The 25497-nt window shown below is 39.7% G+C and overlaps 2 protein-coding genes and 1 long non-coding RNA gene across 5 annotated transcripts; 2 read left to right on the top strand and 1 right to left on the bottom strand.

The window, feature by feature from the left end:
- Nucleotides 1-1439: 1439 nt before the first annotated feature.
- On the bottom strand, nucleotides 1440-7090 carry ormdl2 (ORMDL sphingolipid biosynthesis regulator 2). The gene is made up of 4 exons (XM_026332595.1): nucleotides 6968-7090; nucleotides 3811-3984; nucleotides 2903-3054; nucleotides 1440-2142 (listed from the first exon to the last, which is right to left on the bottom strand). The coding sequence occupies exons 2-4, from the start codon at nucleotides 3982-3984 to the stop codon at nucleotides 2007-2009; spliced, it is 462 nt and encodes a 153-aa protein (XP_026188380.1). The 5' UTR covers nucleotides 6968-7090; the 3' UTR covers nucleotides 1440-2006.
- Nucleotides 6619-8196, top strand: LOC113145636 (uncharacterized). Its single transcript, XR_003297260.2, has 3 exons — nucleotides 6619-6672; nucleotides 7405-7478; nucleotides 8150-8196. It is a non-coding gene; the product is annotated as an uncharacterized LOC113145636 (long non-coding RNA).
- A 6294-nt stretch (nucleotides 8197-14490) lies between these two features.
- Nucleotides 14491-24765, top strand: pan2 (poly(A) specific ribonuclease subunit PAN2). Of its 3 annotated transcripts, none has more exons than XM_026333346.1 (26): nucleotides 14491-14604; nucleotides 14993-15298; nucleotides 15417-15586; nucleotides 15708-15828; nucleotides 15948-16025; nucleotides 16110-16380; nucleotides 16504-16849; nucleotides 17905-18001; nucleotides 18239-18358; nucleotides 18481-18600; nucleotides 18684-18812; nucleotides 18942-19141; nucleotides 19316-19464; nucleotides 19591-19697; nucleotides 19794-19892; nucleotides 19991-20079; nucleotides 20364-20508; nucleotides 20659-20796; nucleotides 20922-20981; nucleotides 21071-21161; nucleotides 21252-21409; nucleotides 21569-21712; nucleotides 22267-22446; nucleotides 22598-22691; nucleotides 24227-24418; nucleotides 24548-24765. In XM_026333346.1, the coding sequence occupies exons 2-26, from the start codon at nucleotides 15014-15016 to the stop codon at nucleotides 24580-24582; spliced, it is 3618 nt and encodes a 1205-aa protein (XP_026189131.1). In that variant the 5' UTR covers nucleotides 14491-14604; nucleotides 14993-15013; the 3' UTR covers nucleotides 24583-24765. The 3 variants fall into 3 exon arrangements, with proteins under 3 accessions (XP_026189131.1, XP_026189130.1, XP_026189132.1); XM_026333345.1 differs by having other exon boundaries at nucleotides 14518-14676; XM_026333347.1 differs by lacking the exons at nucleotides 14491-14604; nucleotides 14993-15298 and having other exon boundaries at nucleotides 15461-15586; nucleotides 15695-15828.
- The last annotated feature ends 732 nt before the right edge of the window (nucleotides 24766-25497 follow it).

Genomic DNA, 25497 nt, shown 5'->3' with positions numbered 1-25497 from the left:
AAAAGGCTCATATTGTGATTTTTTTTTTCTCGACTATATCTGTTTTAAGTAGCTTTAAAGACAATGTACATACAGTGTACATGGTCAGTTTATAATTGTACTGCATGGCTACAGCTTGATTTTATTCACTGTTGTGTAGTTAGCATTTGCTAGGCCAATTTGCTGCCTAATGACTTACTACTAAAGCAATGAATTCAGGACTTTACTTGGTGTTAGAGGAAGTCCTGCAAGGTACTTGAACTGTTTTTCAGCAACAAGGTGTCCTTTTGTGTAGAATTTCACGAACGAATAAATAAATGGAAGTTTGGAAAACCTCTTCTTTCCAAACAGCAGAGGGTTGAATTCAATCAAACAAAGGACTTGAAAAAGCTGTGCTGGAGTAAACAGTTTGAATCTGCATGTATGGGAAACAAATCACCCAAAGTCAGCATTATGAATGACATCTTTTGTTTTTCCTCAGTTACCTAAAATCCCAATTGAAACACCATTTTACTTTGAAAACCCACAAGCCCAGCAAGTGATTTTTCTTGAATTTTTGTTTTGCTGAGTTTCTTATATCTTATGTTACAAATATCTAAGTCTCAGGGTGTTCTACCATCTCTTTCAAAGTAGAAACATCTGAACTTTCTCATATCTGTGCAATACCTCTGACATCTCATTTGGTATATTCCATATCGATCTGTGGCTCAAAAGTTCAAGTCAAAGTGATAACTGATTACTTGAGCTTTATGAGCCACACACTCGCGCCAGTGCACTGAATGCATCACCTACATCAATGTTTACTAATTTATTGAAGCAGAACTGTAAAAACTGCACTGCATGGCCTGATTTGCTGTTACAGTTAAATTTTGTTTCAGGCAGCTTTCAGTATATATTGGAAAAAAAACCCATCTATTCATCCTTTCTCTCCCACTCTAGTTTCAGTGATCCATATCTGATGTCTTGGGGACATTGTGACATTTAGCCCAACTGCCCTTTGCATTGCACCACTGGCTTCTTTACATTAATGTGTCTGTCCTCTCACCATTTGAAGCAAGCGAACACAAAAACACTTGCAAGTGATTACATCACATCTCTGAAACAGCTGATACAGCCAGCTGTATTTGCATGTGTTTCACAGTCTCAGGTTGGTATAGCCATCAGTGTATTCACATGCACATGATGTTGCATTTCTTTTGTGCTACTTCCCCAAAACAGGCGTCACTAACAGGGAAACCTCACTGCGATGCAAACACACCCATACTGCACGTGGAAGGGGGGAATCCCTTGGATATATGAGCACATTGCAAACACTGTGACAGACCCACTCCTCCTCCCCTCCCACCCATGGTTACTTCATGTAAAGTGTGTGGACTTCCCCACAGCTTACAAACAGACCCACAATTAACCAATTGATTCCAACCAACATCCGCAAAAAAAAGGATTTTGCAGCATGTGTAACTTGCTATATAGCTGTATTGTTCATTTTACTGGAAATACCGACAGATACACAGATTATGTGTATCATAGCAACACAAAGACTGCAGGGTTTATTGCATGATGCACACAAATCCTTCATAGTAAATCAAGAAATTTATAACTGTTGTTCAGAACATGACAACCAGACCATCAACAGCTGTACAGCCAGTGCAGTTTGTAATAGAAAACCAGAATAGAAAAATGTCTGGGAAAGAATAACAAATGAAAATCACATTAGAAAGCAGTACAGTTCAAACACTGCTCTTTCTCAGAGATAAGAGCAAAGTATCTGGCTTTTGACAAATGTATGTCAGCAATGTCAGTAAAAAAAAAACAAAAAAAAAAAACAAACACTTTCAGCAGCAGTGCATTTACTTTCAGGCTGCAAGAGGCAGCACAACTGAAACTTTCATATGTTACTCAACACAGTCTAGACAGACAAATCAATCTGGTCTTCTCCTTAAATGTTTAAGATTAAATAGTTCAGCACAAACAGAAAATCTGTAGTCCAGTGTCGGTGAGTAAAACCCAGTATTCAGTCAGTTCTGTCAGTATTTGTTGATCCCAAATAACCGTACTCCATGAAACAGAGGCAGCTTTGGGAGGAGGACACTAAGGAGGGAACCTGTGTTGATAAGGAAATGTGTGGGATCATATTTTGTGTAGAAACTGGCAAGAATATACCTGCAAAGAGACAAGAATAGAGTAAATGCAGCGCCAGCCGTGTCAGGATTAATACCTCTGTTGAGGCTTTAACACAAAAACAATATAAAAAAACAGTCTCTAATACAGTATGTGATCAAAACTGAAAATACAGTCTGTGAGCAACTAATATTTTATGTGAGGTAAATGTAAGGTATGAGTATGTAAGGTAAAGGTTTAGCACTTAATCTGTGTTTCTGTGATAGCTCTGAAAGTATTGGTGAGTTTAAGGGCTGATACAGAAGATGTGGACCCACAAAAGCTATATTAATATTTTTCACACCACCTACCTTTCACCAAATATTTCATACTTGTGTACGAGCCATTAAGTGTATTAGTTTAAGGACACAATTTCAATCACAAAACACTTGCAGTGGAGGGATTTGTTCTGCACTTGATGAACACTAAAACTGAATCTACAATCATACTAAGAGGACTTGTGAGGCAGTACTACATGCATAGGTTTGAGATTTATATAATTTTAGGAATTTTGATTACTAAAACTGCCAACATTATCATAATGAAAAGCAGATGTGTGACAACAGAAAATTAAAATTGTTACCAGATGGTAAGAGGCCAGGAGATTCCCAACAGCTTGAGTGTCAAGTGAATAAAAAAAGATCCATATCAGTGAGCTGCTCGTATTTTCAAATACATACTGATTTCGCCATTGTAACGAAAGGGAAACTGAACGCTGGTGGTGTAAAGGTGACCTTTACATATAAACACCAAACACACTTACAGAACAATTGGTGAGATGGTGAGGAATTTGCGTGAAGACGTGAACTGGACACCGTAGTCCATCTGCTCCCAGTGTGTGAGCAGGCGAGCTTTGCCTTGGTCTGGAGTCTCGAAAGGAGTGCCCTTCACTGTGTGCAGAAACAGGTACATAGCCTGCAGACATCAAATCACACAGCAGATACACACATCATTATTAGTCACACAGACTACAATAATTAGCTGTCTTGCTACATACTGTACTTAGTTTACAGAAACTGCTGCAGCAATTTAGCAACTAAAAGTGCTTTCGGTTTTTGATGATTAAAAAAAAAAAAAAAAGAGTACAGCACACGAGGTCACTCAGTAACAGATCATATGAAATTAGTTGATTGTGACTTCTTAGGTTTACCATGTGGTAGTAAATCTGATTCAGGTGCTGATAATGTTTATAATGAAGTCAGGAAAAAGTAACAATGTCAAAATTAATCTCATTATCAGTTTCCACTTGTTGAGGCGGAACATGATTGCAATGCTGAAAAAATGTTAGATTATGTATTTTGGATAAAAAAAAAATTGGGGTCAGTAAAATCCTCTTTGCTAAGCTAAGTGCCTCCTGGTTCAAACTTCATATTTAACAGGGAGATGTGACACCTCAGTATAAACTGCTTGGTAACATCTGTGCTGTCATTGTGGAATGGTAATCATCATATTTCCCCACACCAAAAATAAATTCTATATTAAAATATGCTGTATAATAGCTGCTATATAAACCATTTTAGTCTCTTGAAATTAGACCTCAGGACCTATGAGGTCAGGTAGACCTCAGAATCCCTAATTGCTGAGGTCAAAGGAAATACCCACTTGGCTTCCTGTAGTGGGTACACTTTTATTCAGTTCAGTTGTCTAACATATATATTTTTTTAAACTGACCAGGTTGTGGATGACATTTGTAAGGGTCCAGACGAGCGGCACAGTGAAGAAAGGAATGCTGAGCAGGACGACGTGCAACACGACAGTCAGGAGCAGATAGGTGAGCCAGATCCCTCTGCTGTTCATCACCCGCGTGTTGGGGTTCACCTCGCTGTGAGCAACGCCCACATTCATCTTGAATACAGACACAGACAAAAGGTAAGAGTTCAGGATGCTGAAGACAAAGATCTGTAGCTTCAAGAAGCAGAGTAAAGTTATTATTCTCCTGGTATCCAGGTTCTCATACAAGGTGTTTACAAGCTGACTAAATCTTCAGCCTGAAAAGAGAAAACCTGCTGTTTGCGAACCTTGAGCAAATGGTAAAATTGCTTATAAGAGTTAAATGGTTTATACACTGGAACTAAAAGAACAATTTCCTGTACAATTTCCTCATGTCACAATCTGGGTCAACAAAAATGGAACTATGACTTCAGAATTTCCTGCCATCACTAGACATTTACAGAATTGGTAATGCAGCATTTACAGTAACTACAATCATCAGACTAAAGCTCAGTTTCATGTTTGTTCTTTTGTTTGGCTATTCGTGCACTTTTGTAAAGGCAAATAAAACCAAGATTGTGATCTGCTCTCAGGCTGACATGGAGGGGTAATTTCCTTTTTAAAATCATAGATCTGTTATGTCACATATTTCATCAAATAAAATTTTCACAAATGAGGGAACCACCTTGTCAACTCTTAATGCAGCACCGATTAATCAACCAATTAATCGATGCATTAAGAAATGTACAGATTTTTCTTTTTATTAAAAAAAAAAAATGTCTCTACCTTTGATAGATGGGTTGAAAATAACAGTTTACGTTCCATTATAATTGGTGCAAATTTGCTTAAATTATACATTTAATATTTGATCACTGACTAATTGTATAAGTAATTTAAGCAAAAATGAAATGGTTCCATCTTCTTCAATGTCTCAGATTTTTTGTTTCTGCTGTTTTAAATCATTTTAATTTTATATGGTTTTAAACTGTTCTTTGAACTCCTGGACTCTGGGCGGAGGTGATTTTTAACACTTTTATAGATGATCAATTGAGAAAATAAGTATTAATAAAAATAATAGTTGCCTTGTAAACTTTTTTTTATACATCACAAAATGTATATTAGACTGTCCCAATTCAGGACTGTGTCATCCATAGACAATCCCAGAAGATCTCAAAGAAATGTGCCAGGAAGTGGCTGTGTGATACACTTCAATGAAGGTTTGTGGTTAACCAGACATACATTTACAAAACCAAAAATTTAGTAATTTAAGTCTTATAACTCTTGTAAAGCCAGAAAAATACATTTCAAAAACTCATCCATCTCTGTTAAAGTGAACAGCCACTTCCAGACTCTTCTATGGGAGCAGCTGGGAATGTCTGCCATGCATTGGAATAGACAGTATTACTGTATACTGCTGCATATTTCATATCTGAGATGCAGGTCATTGATTATATTTGTTGCAGGGTCATATGTACTAGGATCTACACTACCCTGCCAAATTGGTACCTACACTAACACTGGTAACAGATCTTTCAGGTGCACTGACCACCTGAATATTATTTGCGCCTGAACAGATGGCAGCAAACTCATGTAACTCCCAAAATGTTCACATATTTTGACAACTATGTGCTCTATTTCGCTTATGACCTATTGATGTTTCAGTGGGGAGAAGAATCTACACAAGAGATGACCTCCTTTTACTAGTATATCACCCTATTCCAGCAAAACTAATGAGGTCTCTACATCGATGCCGAGGTGTTACTAAACTAAAGGCTAGGAGATGGAATCCCTCGAAACAAACCTTTCCTATCATCCATTATCATGGGGAATGTCAGCCCTCTACTGAACAAAAGTGATGAGCACTGGTTAAGACCCAGAGAGAATTTTGTGAGTGTAACCTGATGTGTTTTACTGAGACCTGGTTGAATCAAAACATTGAAGACTCCTGTGTGGATGTACCTAACCTCACCTTGGTATATGCAGACAGAGATGCTGAAGCATGTGGCAAGACAAAAGGTGGAGGATTGGCTTTATTTGTAAACAAGAGATGGTGTATCCTTTGTCATATTACTGTTAAGGAAAGGATATGTTAACAGGACACTGAGCTTTTGGTAGGTGGTCTCAGACCTTATTATGTTCCCAGGGAGTTCAGTCATACCACTGCCATACTTCTTTACATTCAACTAATAACTTATAATATCAGATTTTAACCATGTGACTCTCACCTCACACCTGATTGGACTTTCTCCGTTTGTCAATTTTCCTACCAGAGAAGGTCTTGATCTGCTGTATGCAAACATCAAGGAGGCCTATACCTCTACTGCCTTACCACCACTCCTCAGGAGGTCAGATCACATTACATCAACGTCTGTAGAGACACCTACAACGTCTGTGTGCTGTCTCACTAATAGCTGGATGACTAGTGACATCAGGGCAATCATTAACCAGAAAAAGGAGGCATTTAAAGATGGAGACAGAAAGGCTACTATGTGCAACTATGGTGCAGCTAAGGAGGACTACAAAAACAAAATAGAGCAAAATCACACATCAATCAGCACAACATCAGTCATTAGTAGTCTACAATTAAAACGTACTTGAGACGCACTTTTAAGACTAAGTTTCTGGCTGCATATTGCACCGAGACAGCCCGGGCGGTCGCAGGGCCAATGGACGACAACTCGTGAAATGAGCAGACACGGCTAGCGAATGATTCCGCCCGGCTGAACTGGGCTGGGGGAGTAAATACGTGCTCCCTCTCTTAACCCAGTCGGACACAGCTAGCTAACGTTAGCGCCACATTCACACACAGTAGCGAGGCCACACGTAATGAATTAAGAGCCCAGCTGTGGTTTATTTTGCTATGCTATGGCCGTACCTTCCACGCAGCCCTCACGTAAGCCTAAGCCTTAGCGTTAACATGGAGTAGTGCTAGCTAAATTAGCACGCTAGCTACCAGCAGCTATCTCGGGCTAACTAGTTAAGAGTTACGCTGAGAGCTGCAGACGGCAGGCTCATACTCTACGAGTTCATAACCGCCTCTGCTCAGCTGTCAGTAAGACGTGTGGCTCATGCGGCATTTCAGACTTAAAACCTCACGTATCAACGCAGCAAACTTTACCTTCCTGTGTTGTCGTAGCTCACCAGGAAATTCCTGGTTTTGTCTGTGACACTCCGCCTTCTCGAGGTCTGGGCTGCCTCCTCGGCTGCACGGATATCTGCCCAAAGCCTGCAGCCTGGTTCCTCTGCCCCAGACAAGGACAGGTGGCACAAAGGGACTGCTTATACTCATTGATTTTTTTTTCAGGCCACAGTAAATGTGAGCAGTGCGTTTGATATCAGCAATAATTCCCACATAATAGCTGATATTCATAGCAGTAGCAGGAGGGATGGAGATGAATGCTGCCACTTCGCTTTTGAGGTTTAACGCAACTCTCAGTTCAACTTTCAGCTTGTTTGCACTACTTATGTTTTGACTCTCAACATATGAAATCCTTTCTTCTTTAAGAACAATGATGAAAAGTCACTAAGTACATTTTCTCAGCTGATCCTCCTCAGGGCCCCTGCTGATCCCCCCACTTTACATGTGTCATTGTTTCCCAGGCCTCCAGAAACCAGTCTTCACTTTACAGGTGAAATGATTAGTGAATTCATTGATTAGTTTACTGACAGAAAATGAATCTGCCATCCCCTTTGATTGATGCTCAAACTGTGGAAATGTGAATATTTACTTGTTTTCTGTGATTGTAAAGCAAACTCTGTAGGTTCATTTGGCATCCTGGAATATTGGTGGACATTTTTTCACTATTCATTTTATTAAAATAGTGAAAACTTGTTTATTAAAGAAAATTGCTGTCAAATATATTGATAACGAAAATGACTATTACAGCCTTACAGTACCTTTATGATAGAAGAAAATCACCTTACATGACTTGGTGATTCATATTTGACTCATGCATTTACTTTTGACTATACCAACAATGGATTTTGTGTACTCAACAAATTGGAAACATTTATAACCTATCAGCCTTAAATAAAGTTAGACCTTCCTGCGATGTTAAAGCAATATGCACATCAGTAAAAGATTACTTAAAGGGTAAATATAACAAAGGAAATATAATAGTCATCACATCCAGCACTCAATGACTTCATATAAAACACTATAAATTATATCATAAAAAGTAATATGTTAATCTTTCTGCTTACATCATTTTCCATCCTCACAGAAATAAGCAGTGCAGTAATACTGCCAGGCACTTATTATTTTTTCATGTTCATAATATATTAAACCCTTCTCATGTAGGTTGTGAAGACCTTTATGTAGATCCTACCCTTTGGTCGATTACCACATTTACTGCTAGTATTGACTGCTAAAACACCAAAACAAGTATCACTTCCAAGTTTGTTTTTCTTTACAGTGAGTGTTAGTAAGCCTCACAGGGCAACTGGTGTGTCTTGTTACGTGCTTATTTATTTGTTTTGTACTTTCAGGGCAAAGTGGTTCCTGATTTTTTTTCTTATGCATTTATTTCCTTTTGCTTGTGCATCTTATCTGATCATATCATTATTTGCTTACCTTTCTTGGAAAGCACTTTGGAAAGTCTGTTGACTAAGTAATTTCCTCCTTTAGTGGGAGGGCTAAAACAAGCTGACAACTCACTGCAGACGCAACAATAACCTCTGGAGTTTTTCATCTTCAGAGACAGAATTCCTGTGTGCAGGATGTGATGTGAGACTGAATTAATTCTGGATATTAAGTCACTTCCTCGTTGAACAACCTTTACTCTGAGCACATGGCTACTTCCTCTTGCCCTTATAATGTCAGACCTTGCTTTGAATTATTGGTGCATGTTGCATCATCAGTGTGCAGAAAGGACATGGATGCAGTCTGACTGGGCGGAAGTACTCATGAAAAGGTGGATCACTGAAGAGCAACAGGAGTGTTTCAGGAAATCACAGCTTCCTCCTTAGCTCTGCATATTTGTCAGTGTGTTGTTTTGGAAATTCATTCAAAGAAAAGAGGAGCACATTTAATTTTAAAGCTTAATGAGGAATTATTTCTTGTGGTTGTTTTCTTTGGAAGGAACTGTCCCCATTAAAAAAATACTATGATGTCATTTATCAAACACAACACATGATGATTGATGATCAGCTTTTATTGTTTAAAAAGCATATAAAGATTGAAAAAAACAAAATGATTTCAATAAATATCAATAAATAAATACAATAAATATAGTGTGAATAAATACGTTAGATAATCATTCCATTGGAAATACATGCATACATGGCAGAAACCAGAGTGAAGCCTTCAACCACTGAAGGCTGTTCCAGAGACTCTGATCAATGTGATCAATTACAGGATGCTTGTACGGTTCACAGCTGCTGCGTGTCGTTGAATACCAAAGATCGGATGCTTTACATGCACTTCTGGACTGAGCCTTGTGCGTGATGCGCCGGATCCCCTACAGCAAAGACACGAGCGGTGAGGATAGAGAAGGAGAAGAGTCTATCCAAGGTGTAGTGGCACAGCAGAGCCTCCTGCCAGTGCTCAATGGGGTCAACCTCGCCTTCACTGGTGTGATGCTCCTGCAGAATTTAGAAAAAAACATCAAGAAGGCGTAACACTTCATCTCATCCATAATGTCCAAACCAGCCATCGGCTGCACCGAAAATTAAATCAATTTGCGCCAAGTCGTGCTGCAGCCTACCTTCTCATTAGTCATTCCTTCCCTCGAATTCACACACGTGTTCATGTCTTTGTGCAGTTTCTGCATCACTGGCTTCACTTTGCTGACAAACTCTGAGCAGCTCTGAAATCCACCAACCCTCTCCACTGCAGATTTGTAGCTGCTCAAGACTTGGAGTATCTTCCTAATGCACTGCTGAGGACAGAGAAAGGAAGAACACTTCAGGATCGGGAAGATGCAACCGATTCATTCTTTCCTTCATTCCTTCTTTTCTACTGCCACTGCTACAATGATCATAGGTTATTTTATAATTATTATTCATTTTAAGTATTTACATTAATATGACGATTCTTGTATGCATTAATATTTATTGCTTACAGCAGGCTTCTTCCGGAGCGTCCCGGGATCACACATATCTTTGGCCTCCATCCAAGCAAGTGAGGTGGAAAAATCTGTCACATCTTTGGATCCATTCCGAGCCTACAGACCGTTTGACACAATTATGCTCAGCACACTGTTGTATGGTGTAACATGAAAACACCAGTATTACGGGCAGAAATTTTTCAGCAGAAAATGAATTTGAGTCATGTATGATTCAAAGTAAATAATTGCACTCAAAAGCTGAATCTCAGCAGCACACTTTAAAATTGAATTTTTGTTTAAAACTCAACTCAAATAAACTTGAAATTGAATCTCATATCAATTAAGACGTTTCAATTCAGTTTTCAGTGCAGTTATTCAAGCTGAGGCATTGAATTATTGCTCCATTCACTTTGAACCATAAATGATTCAAATTCATTTTGCTGAAAGATATTTCTGCCCCATAGGATGATCAGAAATGTTCCAGATGGTAAATTCATTTTCCAGTTTTATGGGTGTATTTGGTATTGTTGATTCCAAACAAATTCATTCTTTAATAAAACATTTTAAAAATCAAATAAAAAACACACTCACCTCTACTGATACAGTTTTAGCGATGTGATTAAGCTCCAGAGAGCTGCTCTTTACATCCGCGCATGCATCCTGCAGACTGAGCCCGGCTGGAGCGCAGGACGCAGTCGTAAGAAGCGAGAAAAGAGCAGCAAAAATCGCGAAACAAAAGTCCATGCTGGGTGTCAGGTTGCTGTGTTCACTTGTGTCTTGTTGGGTGCTCTTCTGTGACTGGTGAACGCTGTGAAGCCCGCTCTGCTTTTAAGTGTGTGCGATACGCGCCACACCGGAGAGTGACGCAGTGAAGGGTTTTCCTGTCCCTCAGGTGAGTTCATGCTGAGTGCAAATCTCTAGTCCTACTGTAACGCACAGGCGGGTGGTTGGGTGGCATCTATGGCCCGACAATGACCACGTGATACCAGATGACTCAGTGAACACAAAAAAGAAAGCAAGAAAATACAAGAATCAAAATATTGAAATTATGCAACATGTTCATTTAACCTTTGGGGTCTTATGAATGGGTTTATTAATAGCCCGTTTTAATATTCCTCTACTTCCTCCACTAAAATGTCATCATTTTTATTATGCGGTCATCACTGAGCTGTTATATTGTGCTGCTTTAATTACATAATATCCTGAATGTATTCAATTAGCTATTTGTTTTTTATAGCCTAGTATATATACTATGACTACCATGCAATTTATCCTAATTTATTGATCTCTGTATATATGTTTGCGTGCGAGAGAGTAATAAAATAAGTGAAACACCAATTAATCTAAGCACTAATGCACTAATCAAGTTTCACATCTAAGGCTATGCCGAGGAAGTGAGATTAACCTTTATGTTTCAGGGCGATAATGGAGTGAATTCTTCGCACAGATTGGACAAACTTTCCATCTGTGTCCGCGATCTGCCCCTCTTCTCTACCAGAGAACAACCTTTGCATTTCAACTGAATTTTTCCTTCAGAGAATGAAACTCAGCAGGGAAGGCATGAGATATTTTCACACTTCCTATACCTTTCCCATTAGTGTTAGTAGTAATACAGCAGTATTTGGACTTACCTTTTTGGAGTCATTGTAGTTTGTTTATGTACACTGTTACACTCTTGTAAAAAAAAAAAAAAGAAGTAAACAACTGGCAGCAGGGTTGCCATTATGTTACTGTAAAATTTTTTACTGTCACTAAAATAGAAAAATACAATATGAACCTGTTTTTCACTACTTTTACAGTATTTTACAGTTAACAGATGTGCTTAAAACTACATTATATAGCTGCTTTTTCTTTCAATGAATTTTACAGTTTACTTATGTATTTTAAAACACTTATAGGTTTGTATTTTTTACATACATTTTAATAAAACATTTTATGTTATTGATATTCATTTTAACATTTTATATTATTGATACACACTATACGTGCTAAACTGTAAACTGTTAAAACTGTAACTGTAAACTGTTAAAAGTATATAAATAACAAAAATATCCACAGCTTCTCGTTGCAGTTTACATTTTACTTTAATATAACAATGGAAACAATTGAATGTTACAGTAGTACTTGAAGAAATCAGAGACAGAGCATTTTTTGGATAAATGCTAATTGGCTTTTTGTTGAAAATAGTAGAAAGTACACAAGACTCATAAATATTGACATTATCAACTTGGTCACATATTTAAATAAAAAAGTAAAAGTGCTAATATAACTCAACCAGGTGACCAGAACAGAACGGTTGAAGAAATGCCATCATTTGTTGTTGTGCACTCCGTAAATCATGGGACTTTTACACAAAGCAGTATTTGAAAATTTAAGTGTGATAGTATTTTGTGAAGTGTCTGTACAGCACCTTTCAAATTGGATCTTTGAATATGATTCACTTATGATTCATAATTAACTTAATGATAACAAACCAATTTTCTGAATTTGCAGCATTTTTAATGTCATTTTGTCTCTTTGATGAAATTGTTACAATTAAAATATAAAAATACCACAAGTCATGTCCAAATACAAACTATTTGTTCAGGCTGTGCTAACAAAGCACATGGTTAGGTGTGGAAGTCCACGTTCTTAATTGGATTATGGTAGGGAAGTTAGTGACTGACCACTGTTGCATTCAAACAAGTTCTCACAGTTCAGCCTTGGTAGCCTTGTGATTGTATGTATGTGTGTGAGAGACAGAGAGATGAGTTCCTTTCAACTTTCATTGCAATGTGAACTAAGAACATAAGTCTCCAAAGGAAAGACAACTCAAGGAGAAGCAGAGTGAAATTGAGAGGAAGAATTAGATGAATGAAATCAATTCAAGCCAAAAAACTATTATGGTTGATTAAATGATAAACTGCAGTTGTGAGACAGTGAATCCAGTTCACCTGACAGTTGCCTATTTCAGTGAGCGGTCTCAAAAATTGATGGACAGACAAGTACCTAAAATCATCAGTAGTGCAGCAGTAACATACTCTGGTGCATCTGCTACACTGAAGAAACATGCGAAAAATCAACCTGCAGTCAATAAAATGGAACACTGACTGAAACACAAAACTTACAAAAAACACTCACAAAATACTCTCAATAGTTCAAATGATAAACATTGATAAACTCAGCATTGCTGAGTTACCACCCAATAACTACAATGATCTGAAGTCTTAATATTACTTAATTTGTTTAAAATAAGACTGTAAAAGGTTTATACTCTCAGAATAATCATTATGTTTTATTAATTCACTTGCCAAACATGTGTCCACACATTACCTTAACTCTGTGTCTGGATAAGAGACTTTCTCACCAATCGCCCGCAAACTCTCAGGATCGGCCTCCTCAGCTCCTCCACCAGCCCTCTCCTCTACGCCCTGTACACACACGACTGTACTCCCCATCCACTCCTCCAACACCATTATAAAATCTGACACCACAATAGTTGGTCCATGAGATCCACGAACTGTCTCAATGGTGCAAAAACAACAATCACTTTGTGTGGGCAGAACCATCTGCAGCTCAACGTGACAACGACAAGGGTGCTGGACATAAGGAAGAGTAGGGCTCAGATAACTCTGTTTCTATCTGCAGGGTCAGTGTGCACATTATGGAGGAGTACAAATACTTAGGGGTGTACTTGGACAATAAACTTGACTGGGGCAAATGGGGCCAGAGCAGACTCTTTCTCCTGAGATGGCTGAGGTCCTTCAACATCTGCTGGATGATGCTGAGGATGTTTTATGAGTCTGTAGTAGCTAGTGCCATCCTCTATGCTGTTGTGTGAAGGATGCCAACAGACGCAATAAACTCATCAGCAAGGCCAGCTATGTTGTGGGAGAGGAGCTGGACTCTCTGACAGAAGTGTCACAGAGGAGAATGTTGTCTGAGATAATCTCAGCATTGGACAACTCTTCATACCCCTCCATGACATGCTGCTCAGACACAGAAGCACATTCAATCAGAGACTCATACCCCCACAATGCAACACAGAGCACAACAGGAATTAATTCCTGCTGGTGGCCATCAAACTGTTCAGCCCCTCCTTCTGAAAATCAATCTGTTTATTCCTTGATCTGCTCAGTCAACCTGCCCTGTTCATCTGTTCATAGTTTCAATCCGTCTAGTCTGTCTGATCTGTACTGTAGGTTATTATCTGTAAATGATGCCTTAGCTGTAGCCAAAATATGTAAATATGTATGTTTTAAATAGTGTTAATTCTGTAAAGTATTTTTTGTATTATTTTCTGTATTGCAAATATGTGCATTTATTTTTATTATTTTTTTTATTATTGTATTAATAGCTTATATGGTGTGTTATGGAGCACGGGAGCATTTCAATGAGAATCATATCATATTATCATATCATATTACAAAACACCAACATTTTGAGCGTGTTGAAAACCTGACCCACAGAAAAAATAAGCGATTTCATAAAACACACCTTCATAACGCTAGAGGTTTTAGAGAGTAAGGACCTGATGGAGGTCCAGGCGGAGCTGATATTGAGTAATCCAGGTGCTGTGGACAGAGACACCCCAGGGTCTTGCAGCTGCCGCCGCTGGTGGAGCCGCTCTTGAACACACCCATTTGCTCCGGAAATGTTTTCATGTGTGTTGTTGTTGTGGATGAGACGAGCATGGATTTCTCTGCGGATCATTGCATTTCATGAATAGGTGTGTGTGACCTCTGCACGGCTCTGGTGATTTTCTGTTTTCCCCTGAGACCCAGAGACAGGCTGGGCGCTGGTATGTTGCTGTACACACCGTGTTTATGTTTAGCTTTAGCAGTCTGTCTGGCTCAGTACCATGCTAACCTTAGCGAAACTAGCTCACCGCGAACGGCAGGCCGCCTCCACACACTGCTGTTCTTAGGGCAGCTTTCGATACTTATTTTAGTTATTTTATTTTTTATAATACTGGGACTTTGGCTTTGGACGCAGTTAGCAGCTCTAGTTAGCTCCAGCTTTAGCTAGCTAGCTCCTGCTAACATGACAACACCGCTGAGCTTGGTTCGTCTGTGTCTTCGATATTAATATGCTCACATGTCCTCATTCGTCTGCAGGTCGACTTAGCTCTGCCCATCATGAACTTTGACGGGCTCGACCCTGGGATGGGTGAGTACTCGCCCAGCCTTCATGGAGCTCTGGACCCGGGTTTGGAGCCCTCCATGGATCCCCACCTTAACCCCACCTTGCTGCAGGGTGTGGAGCTCGACCCAGAGGGACTGGCCGTTACCGTCCCCGAACCAGTGCACCTAATGGAGGGGATGTTTTCTGAGCTGCACAGTGTCGTTTCAGAAGTTGGCGTCCCAGTCACTGCAGTGCATTTTGAGCTCCAGGAGGAAATGCTCTGGATGGGAAACCACAGGGTGAGGGCCCTGATTATGGAGAATGGACTGTGTCTGAAGCATGCATTTTTTTCCTGTAGTCGAATGAAATCGTGACAGCTATGTCAGCTTTTGTTATTGCTTTTATTTTTCTCTTCAGGGTCATGTAACCTCGTTCTTTGGACCTACAATGGGCCGCTATTCTTCTTTCCAAGTGCATGCAACAGATGACATCCGACACATTCAGAGCTTGGAAACGGGCGTCCTGTTTCTTTCCAAGTGCAGCCTCAAATGCTACACTCGTGGAGGGCTTGTCATTTTTGATTATCCGTAAGTGTCACTAAATATTAACTGGAATAGCCGTATGTGTGCAGGGATCAAGTGTAGACAACCTGCAGCTGAGAAATTATTAATTTTCTCCTTATTTATTAATTTAAGTTTATGATTCCAGGATGGAAGAAGGGTCTGATATGCATAGTCTTCTCATGACTGACAACAATACGTTGCTGATGGGCGGATTGCAAAACTATGTGGTTGAAGTTGACTTGAATACGGTTCAAGAAACACAGAAGGTGAGACATTGTGTTTAAATTTAACAACATGCACAACTATCTATACATGTAGCACAGGATCATATTGCATAGTTTGCCATATAATATAAAAAACCTAATCAAGTGTTTGTACCTTACAGTTTACTGTTGAGGTACCGGGAGTGGCGATAATGCGCCAAAGTAATCGTTTCTTCTTCTGTGGACACACCTCTGGCAAGGTAAGAATGAATTGATCAAATTATTTTGTGAAATAAGTTTTATGGGTCTTACACAGCTGTTACACGCACTTGTGTTGAAACCAGGTAACCCTTAGGGATCTGCGGACATTCAAGATGGAGCACGAGTTTGATGCGTTCTCTGGTAGCCTCTCAGATTTTGACGTGCATGGAAATCTTCTGGCTGCCTGTGGGTTCTCCAGTCGTGGACTGAATGGGTTGTCATGCGACCGTTTCCTCATGGTGTATGACCTCCGCATGATGCGAGCTGTAACTCCACTTCAGGTGCATGTGGATCCACTGTTCTTGCGCTTCATTCCGACCTACACATCACGCCTGGCAATCATCTCACAGACAGGTATCACCTAGAGAAGTTGTTAGAGTAAATACGATGTGCACTTTTTTATGATAGCATGAAGATTTGATTGAAGTGATGTGTGAAAATAAATGTCTATGTCTAATTTTCCATTTCTTTTTCCAGGTCAGTGCCAGTTCTGCGAACCCACTGGTCTTGCCAACATGGCAGACATTTTTCACGTCAACACTGTAGGCCAGTTGCTCATGAGTTTTGACGTCTCATCTAGCAAGCAAGCCTTGGCCTTTGGGGACTCAGGTGGTTGTGTGCACCTGTGGTCTGACGCTCCGGAGGTTTCCTTCAATGACTACTCTCGTGAGACAGAGTTTGCCTTGCCTTGCCTTGTGGACACGCTGCCTCAGCTGGACTGGAACCATGACCTGCTGCCCCTCTCTCTCATTCCAATGCCTCTGACCAGTACCGAGCCACTGCTGTCAGACTGGCCCACTACCCTAACCACACCCAGCCCCAGGTAGGTGTAGTGATTGGTACTTAAATTAAAATGTGACACTAATGAACCCACTAAATCAAGATATGCCCATGGTGTTTCCAAAATGAATCCATGGTTGTCCACAAATGTATTAAAACACAGAAGTGAGCTACACTGTTAAAACTCAGTGATCGGTTCCTTCGTGAACGTGGGCTATTTATTTACTTTATTTTGAGTCAGTCTCACAAACACACAGCAGTTCACTTCAGACGGGACTGATAGTTCCCACTATACACTCTGGTTACCTCTGTTTGAGTAACATTTTATGAAAACTACAGTGGCCAGCTGTGTTAGGCAATAAACCTTTCAAGGATGAAAGTATACTTCTGTGTTCTGAAGCTTTCTGTCTTCAGTAGGAACCAGAGAGCTGGGAATTGAATGCCACAGACAAGATAGTGAAGTTGGAAAGTACTGTGAGACAGACTAGCCCATTGTGTTAGTTTTTTAATGGAATTTGTCGATGGCATCAGAATACAGAATATACTATTATGATCCTTATTGTTGAACTGGTAGAGTGACTTATGAGAATGACTATATGAGACTACAGTGAACAGCTGACTGCGGCTGGTTGGAAATGGAGATGCTGATCTCACTCCTCACACCATAAAAATATGAGCTTTTTTATTTTATGTTTCATATTTTTTTGATGTCTTTGAGAAAAGACTTTGATTCTAATTTTAGAGTGCCCAAATTTTAATGCTGGTCTTAGAAGAGTCAATTGTCATCTATTTGAAAATTGTCTGACAAACCACTTCATTCTGTAGCTCAAACTAATGCAGTCTAACACAACAACCCGGTAGTAAATTACAAAAGTAATTGATACAAATGGAGTATAAAATAATATAAACACCTCTCAGTATGAAGTGTATGGCATTAGCTTAAGCTAGGTCACTTATTACATGTGAATAATGGCAAGTATTTTCCTGTGTTTTAGTTTACTTTTTAAGTTTTTTTCATCTACTACATCTACATCTACTTTTCAATAAAGATTTTACATGAATATTTGTCATGTGCTGTCATACTGGTCTTGCCTACAGACGAGCTCCTCCTGTGGACCCAGAAATCCTGCGCACAATGAAGACTGTGGGGTTCATTGGTTATGCAGCAAACCCTCGCACCCGCCTTCGCAATCAGGCATGTCAAAAATATGCATTGCATATCTATAGCTACTTTACAGCAGATTTTTGTGTAATATAGCATTTAGAAAATGTCTTGGAATACTAAATATTCAAAAATCAAGGTAACAGCCATGATGTTGTGTAATTTCCATTCCATTTTCAAGTCAAAAATTTAAAGCTTTATGCTTTGATCAAAGTTATGTTCATACATTGATTTCAATAATCTTAAATCTATTTTCTGTGTTGGTTTCAGGTTCCTTATAAAATCAAAGATGCAGAGCTTGATTATGATAATTACAACCAGGTTCCCGAATCACCAATTGGACGAGATGAAGAGCCTCACCTCTACATGGTGCCCAAAAAGTACAGAAAAGTTAGTTTCACCATATTTCATTATGGTTTTCATGTCAAAGAACAGTTGATTTTATTTTTGTTGTTTCCATGTAATAGAAGTGAATTTCTGAAATATGAGAAGACATCTCTGTGCTCGTTCAGGTCACAATTAAATACTCTAAACTGGGACTGGAAGACTTTGACTTTAAACATTACAACAAAACCTTGTTCGCTGGCCTGGAGCCGCACATCCCCAATGCATATTGTAACTGCATGATCCAGGTAAGAAAAGAGAGGTTAAGTCCATTTTTCTAAAAGGTTTCCTTTTTTTCTTTAATCAAAGTTGTTCATCCTTTTTTATGCAGGTATTATATTTCCTGGAGCCAATCCGGTGTCTAGTGCAGAATCATTTGTGCCAGAAGGAGTTTTGCTTGGCATGTGAGCTTGGCTTCCTCTTCCACATGTTGGATTTGTCACGAGGAGATCCATGCCAGGTAGGTGTTTATTATTTCTCGTAACAATGGTAGGTTGATCTCTGTGGCAATACAGAGCAGCTCAGATTTCGCCCTCATTGTATACTGCATATTGTCTACCATGTAGATTTCCTATCTCCTCTTCTCAAGGCCAGCAACTTCCTCCGAGCGTTTCGTACCATCCCTGAAGCGTCGGCTCTTGGTCTGATCCTCGCAGACTCGGATGAGCAGACGGGCAAGGCCAGACTTGGTCGCTTAATCCAAAGCTGGAACCGCTTCATCCTTACCCAGCTTCACCAGGAGACACAGGAGCAGGAGGGTCCACAGGCCTACAGGGGAGCCAGCAGTAGGTCAGAGCCGCAACTAAAATACACCTCAGCATGTTCCTGTTAGCATAGAGTCAGGTTATACTTCTCATATGACCAATACATGGTCTGGAGGTATTATAGGCACACACATTTTGTTAAAGGGGTTAAGGGAAATCTAATATTTTGTTTGTGTTATCATCACTGCATTTCTCACAGTTCAGTGGGATCTTCTGGTGAGTCTGCCATAGGAAAACTGTTTGGATGTGAAGTTGAGAACAGCAGCTTGTGTTGCTGTGGAAAGGAGACAGTTCGATCCTCGCTCACGTTGCTCTTCACCATGCATTACCCTGAACAAAACTCTCAAGGTGAGTCCAAGGTGCTCTTTCACACTGCTGTGCATAGATAGACCTGTGAAGGTTGAATTAAAAGACAATGAAATAGATGTATATAGGTTCACAGTAAACAATACTGATTTCACTTTGACTCATCAGAAAAGACTATAAAGGAGTATGACTTTGCTGAGATCCTGAAGAAGAGCATCTGTCTAGAGCAGAGCACTCAGGCCTGGTGTGATAACTGTGAGAAGTATCAGCCCACAGTGAGTTACATTATCAGCAGCTCATATTAACAACGATTTGTAGTCTGATGTAAATCCATTTTGCAGTGTGATAATGTTTTTTGTGTACCACTTTAGGTGCAAACACGCAATATTCGCTGCCTACCCGATGTTCTGGTTATAAACTGTGAGGTGAACAGTGCTAAAGAGGCTGAATTCTGGAAGGTTCAGGCAGAGGTAAATGGCGCTCTTTATCTCCATCCTGACAAGTTTCAGATAGACCTTATGAATGAACATATTAATGCATAATGATTATTTTCTGTTTACTTTCACAGTATGCTTTCAATAAGGCCATGCAAAAAGAGGCCATGGAACCCGCAAAACCTAAAGAACCCCTGCCTATACCCACAGAGTGGTGTTTGGAGTAAGATCCCCCTTCATGTCAAATGAATGAACTTACATAACACTAACATGAAAAAAAAAAAATTCCCAGACTTCTTGACATTACTTTTACTTACCTTGCAACAGTCCCAAATACACAGATCAGCCCCAACATTAAATGATATGAAAGTTGATTTAAACAACAAATGAGTTTGTGAGTTTTGTGTCGACAAACTGTGACAGCTCCCCACTTAACATTATTTGTATCAGCTCAATAATTGCACAACTTGCAGCTTCACCTTCACTTTACTGTATCTCTTTGCACAGTGGGGAGGAGTTATGCAGTATGGAAGGCTTCACCTTTGACACTCGAGCGGAGGATCTGCGACACGTCTGGATCCCTCTCACTGTCAAGATGTCCATCAGCAAAACTCAGGGCCTGGAGATCAGCAGCCACCCTGAAGGAGAGGAGGTGAGGGAGAACGATTTTTAGCTGATTTCTAAATTACTGCTCTGATTTTGATTATTTATTTTTGGCTTGTTGACCACATAATAATCTGGTTGGGATCATTGTGTAAAGATTTACATGCAACTAATAAGTCATCATATGGCGTCTGACTAGTTAAGTGCTGCTGAAGAGGCGGAGGGTGCGTCTCTCTATGACTTGGTGGTCACGGTGCCTCATATCTTGGACACTCGCACAGGGGGAAACTTGGTCGCACACATCAAAGTGGGAGAAACCTACCATCAAAGGAAAGAGGTGATTGAAACTTGGATAAGAAAATATACAGTAGTCGGTCAGTAGAGAGATGCCTCAGCAAGTCAAAGGTCAGACAAGGCGTAGGGGATGTTTTACACTTTACTGATATGATGTGCTTGTTTCAGGGAGTCACACACCAGCAGTGGTACCTTTTCAATGATTTCTTAATTGAGCCAATTGACAAGGTAAATATTCTACTTGGCTATTTTACAAGTGTTCATGAGATGTGATGTTGCAGTTATGATGATGTGGTGTTGTTTTTTGTTCATCAAAGACTGAAGCTGCACAGTTTGATGTGAGCTGGAAAGTGCCTGCCATTCTGTATTATGCCAAGAGGAACTACCATACCAAATATGACCTCCGCAGTGAGTTTTAGGCATGAAGCAGGAGATTTAACTTGTAGATTTGTATTCAATGGATTAATTCGCCTGCTCGTGCTTTGCTGTTTGTTTCAGTTAAAAATCCCATCGATGCGAGCGTGCTGCTGACAGAGGCCTCGTTGGCTCGGAAGCAAAGGAAGAGTCACGCCACTTTTATCCCCCTAATGGTCAGTGAGATGCCGCAGGCTGGTGATTTGGTCGGGCTGGATGCAGAGTTTGTCACACTCAATCAGGTGAGTCTGGAGTTTTTTGCCACGCCATGTTTACAAGCTTACAAACTGGCACAAAATTCGTTCAGGCGCATTTGTACCATTAATAATAATTTTTATTGTATAGTCATCCTCTGTGATTATACATTTCAAACACTTGAATATGTGTGTCTGTGTGGGAAGGAAGAGGCAGAACTGCGCAGTGATGGCACCAAGTCGACCATTAAACCCAGCCAGATGTCGGTAGCCAGGATCACCTGTGTCAGGGGTCAGGGCCCCAACGAGGGGGTGCCCTTCATCGATGACTACATCTCCACTCAGGAGCAGGTGAGAGACTGCAGAAAACACCAAGATAGCCCAAGATCAAGATAAACATGACCTTTAAAGGAGGTTTTCTTTTGTTCTTATGCAAGCAGAATTCACTTGAGTGAGCTATTATGTACCGAGACATTTTCCTATCACCGCATCACATTTCCTTCATTGTCATTAGCTAGATCCCTTTTTGTTAGTGTGGTAACACACTCATATCCCTGATAATTCTCCTGATGAGTCACAATCAAACAAAGCAGGATAAACAGTCACAGTTTCACTTAGTAATACATTTTGGAAAATTCTGAAATGACACATTAGTCATCATCATTCAGCTTTTCATTTGCAGTTTAATTACTACATGATGCATAAACAGGAAGCAAAAGAGGAACAGTTTAATCTTTTACTATGCTGAAACTGAGATGATTATGTGTTCTTTACTTATTATTTGAAGATGAAAAGCTTTGAAAGTGGAGTATTAACCCTAAGGAGGTGATTCTTCTAGATGACACCTATGAAAAAACTGCTTGCGTGTAGACCCCTAACACTTGTGGGAATATTTGTTCTATCAGGTGGTCGACTATTTGACTCAGTACTCTGGCATCAAACCAGGAGACCTGGATGCAAAGATCTCTTCAAAGCACCTGACCACTCTGAAGTCCACCTACCTAAAGCTGCGCTTCCTTATCGATACAGGAGTTCGATTTGTTGGTCACGGTTTACAGAAGGACTTTCGTGTCATTAATTTACTGGTATGTTGGTCAGTCAGATTTGTTTTGTTGCCTGGTTGATGGTCAGCACTATTACAGACCTGGCAGTGCATAATAAAAAAAAAGAAGCTGTAATTACATAAGCATAAGAACAGCATAAGACTAAAGCTGCTGTTTCTTTGTTGTTGTTAAGGTTCTTAAAGACCAAGTCATTGACACCGTCTATCTCTTCCATTTGCCCCGCAAGAGGATGATTTCTCTGAGATTTCTTGCCTGGTACTTTCTAGGTAAGTTGAGATGAAAAAGTAAAACTGTGTGCAAGGCTGTAGTAAATAAGCCAATGCAGCTGCTACCTTTGGGTGCCAGAGTCTTTACTTATTGAAGTGAACAGAAGTAACCTGCAGCAGAAACACTTTAAAAATTGGGGGTTCCCATGTGTCCTGAAAAACATGGACATTTTTAGAGAGCAGATGAGGTTAGAGTGGTAAGGTGAGACTCTGAACACGCATATTAAAGTTGTTGTTTTGAATATGAGCTGAAAATAAAAAGGTTGAGTGTGTTGTTAGTTGAAAGTGAGTGGGAACCATAAAAATGAAAATAAATTCACCAGTAATTGAGGCATAGAAACAAGTTTTGACATCTCCCTGTGGCAGATATTACAATGTCACTGTCAATCTCAATTTTATTTATATAGCACATTTACAACAGCTCTTGCTGCCCAAAGTGCTGTACAAACCGGGAAAAAGGATATGCATGTATATACATACATACACACAGATATGCATGCATATACACATAAATACACATATACAGGGATAAGCCAACATATACACACTTATATACATACACGTGCATACATAAATACGATAAATATAACAACACATAAAAGAGCATATGAAATACTAATAAAGTAGCTAAAAGTCAAGCATAGCTTGCATTAAAAGCCAGTGAAAAAAGGCATGTCTTAAACCTGGATTTAAAAACATCAATTGTCTGTGCAGATCGGATATTCAGGGGCAGACTATTCTAAAGCCTGGGACCTGCTACAGAGAAAGCTGTAGCAGGTCCCAGCTTGAGCTTGGTTCTCATTGTTCCTCATTGTTCTGGCTGGTCTGGCCCAAGGTGCTGTCAACACCGTCTAGAGCAGAAGCGCTCCAAAAGTCAGAATTTCAGTTTTCTTGTCATTAAAGGCAAGAAATTTCTGGACATCCATTCTTTAATATCTTTAAGGCAGTCCGATAGAGCACAGGTTGAGACAGTACCTGGTTTTACAGGAAGGTAAATTTGAATGTCATCAGCAAAACAATGAAATGAAATATTATGCTTATGGCAGATAGACCCCACAGGTAACATATACAGAGCAAAAAGGAGTGGGCCTAAGACCGAACCCTGGGGGAGAGAAGCCTTTGTTGAGCTAAAGGAGCCCATGTTAATGGAAAAGGAACTCCCAGATAAATAAGACCTGAACCACTGGAGAACAGTCCCTTTGAGGCCAACACACTCTTCAAGACGAGTCAGAAGAATTTCATGGTCTACTGTGCCAAAGGCCACGGCTAAGTCTAAAAGCAGTAAGGCAGCAGTTACCAGAATCAACAGATTAAAAAAAGATCATTAAAAACTCTTAGGAGGGGTGTTTCTGTGCTGTGGTGTGACTTAAAACCAGACTGAAATTTTTCAGAAATATGATTAAAATCAAGGTTGGACTATAGCTGAGGTTTTAATTCCCAGTACTCATATTGTAAAGTAATGCTAAACGTCAGAAAGTCTGCTGTACAAATCATGGTCATTCTCGATTGTCTTCCTCAATGGTTTATGTTTACAGACCTCAACATCCAAGGGGAAACCCACGACAGCATAGAGGATGCACGCACTGCTCTGCAGTTGTACAGGAAGTACCTGGAACTGAGTCGTGGAGGTGGGAACGACGAAGTGAGGAAGGTCCTAAAGGGACTCTATGAAAAAGGTCGTCAACTGGATTGGAAAGTCCCAGACTCGGAGACAGGAGATGGTCAAGGTAAAACAGAATGGCAGTGAGTTAGATGGAGGCTGATTGTGATGAAGTGATAACAAGTTTAGATAAGGGGTTTATGAGAAACTGTGTATGTGTGAGTGCGGACTGAAAACCCTGTGCTTCCTTCAACAGGTGCTGCTGTGTTTCCCTCTGTGATGGGGCTGTGACATGTCCCTGCTGGAAAGCCTCTGATTAGTCATTTAGTCACTGTCATTTAGTTTTAATTTGCATGTATTTTTGCATTGTGTACTGTGTTAATGGAGGTCTCTGTTGCCGCTTTAGCTCAGTGGCTGAACAGTTTTAAACATGTCAAAATTTATACTTCACATTTAGGAAAGACTTTCAGAAAAAGGAAAATAATTTGTTTTTGTTTTTTTTTTAAAAAAAATAAAATGCAGTGTATTTTTTGGTGCTTGTAAATAAACATATGATGAACACTGTAAGATACTTTGTGATTCAGTACAAGGAAGTGGGAAATATATTTACATGAATTCATGAGAAACTTTATCAAAAGTCTGTACTCCACGCTCTTTCAGAGAAGTCTATTCAAATTTAACAATGAGTTTCCCAGCTCTCTGAAGTTGTAGCGTTATGCGTGCTTGGTTGTTGATTTTCCTCTTAATTTTCTCATAGGACAAGTCTCATAGCAACCGGCTGTTGCTACAACAAACTGATGTAATACCTCTATAGATCCATAGGCAACAGCACCATGAGCGACTTGTTGGAGCATTTAAAAGCGACCAGTTTTATTGACATCACATCGATCGCAAAGAGGCATTACTGATGGGTTAAAGACATTTACTTTTCTATCAGCTGACATAATGTGACCTTTTCCAGCTAGGCCGATGCATCATGCTTAATTATGCAGTTGTAGACTAAGAAGATGAAATTTATAGCCCTAGTCAGTATCTTTACTCTATTAATATTCTCTGGCAATGACTAACAGGTGGATTTTATGATCTAAAGAGGTAAACGGAAGTTAAACAAAGCAGGATCTTTCCCACTGGTTGTAAGGGCCATTAGATACACAGGTTAATAGCATTAATGCCAAGTATACTTTTGTGTAAGTTTTTTTGTCTCTA

The sequence above is a fragment of the Mastacembelus armatus genome, chromosome 7, assembly GCF_900324485.2.
Source record: "Mastacembelus armatus chromosome 7, fMasArm1.2, whole genome shotgun sequence".
Lineage (NCBI taxonomy): Eukaryota > Metazoa > Chordata > Actinopteri > Synbranchiformes > Mastacembelidae > Mastacembelus > Mastacembelus armatus.
Note: the sequence above shows the minus strand (reverse complement) of the source record. Positions and strands in the feature narration are given on the sequence as shown.

Bases quoted from the DNA above. Each gene is read 5' to 3' on its own strand.
- ormdl2 (XM_026332595.1), bottom strand. From the start codon at position 3,984: ATGAATGTGGGCGTTGCTCACAGCGAGGTGAACCCCAACACGCGGGTG. The intron at 3,055-3,810 runs GTCAGTTTAAAA...TGATGTCTGCAG, and splicing joins CAAATGTCATCCACAACCTG to GCTATGTACCTGTTTCTGCA. The intron at 2,143-2,902 runs GTAAGTGTGTTT...GTCTCTTTGCAG, and splicing joins ACCATCTCACCAATTGTTCT to GTATATTCTTGCCAGTTTCT.
- pan2 (XM_026333346.1), top strand. From the start codon at position 15,014: ATGAACTTTGACGGGCTCGACCCTGGGATGGGTGAGTACTCGCCCAGC. The intron at 19,465-19,590 runs GTGAGTCCAAGG...TTGACTCATCAG, and splicing joins CCCTGAACAAAACTCTCAAG to AAAAGACTATAAAGGAGTAT. The intron at 19,893-19,990 runs GTAAATGGCGCT...TTACTTTCACAG, and splicing joins TCTGGAAGGTTCAGGCAGAG to TATGCTTTCAATAAGGCCAT.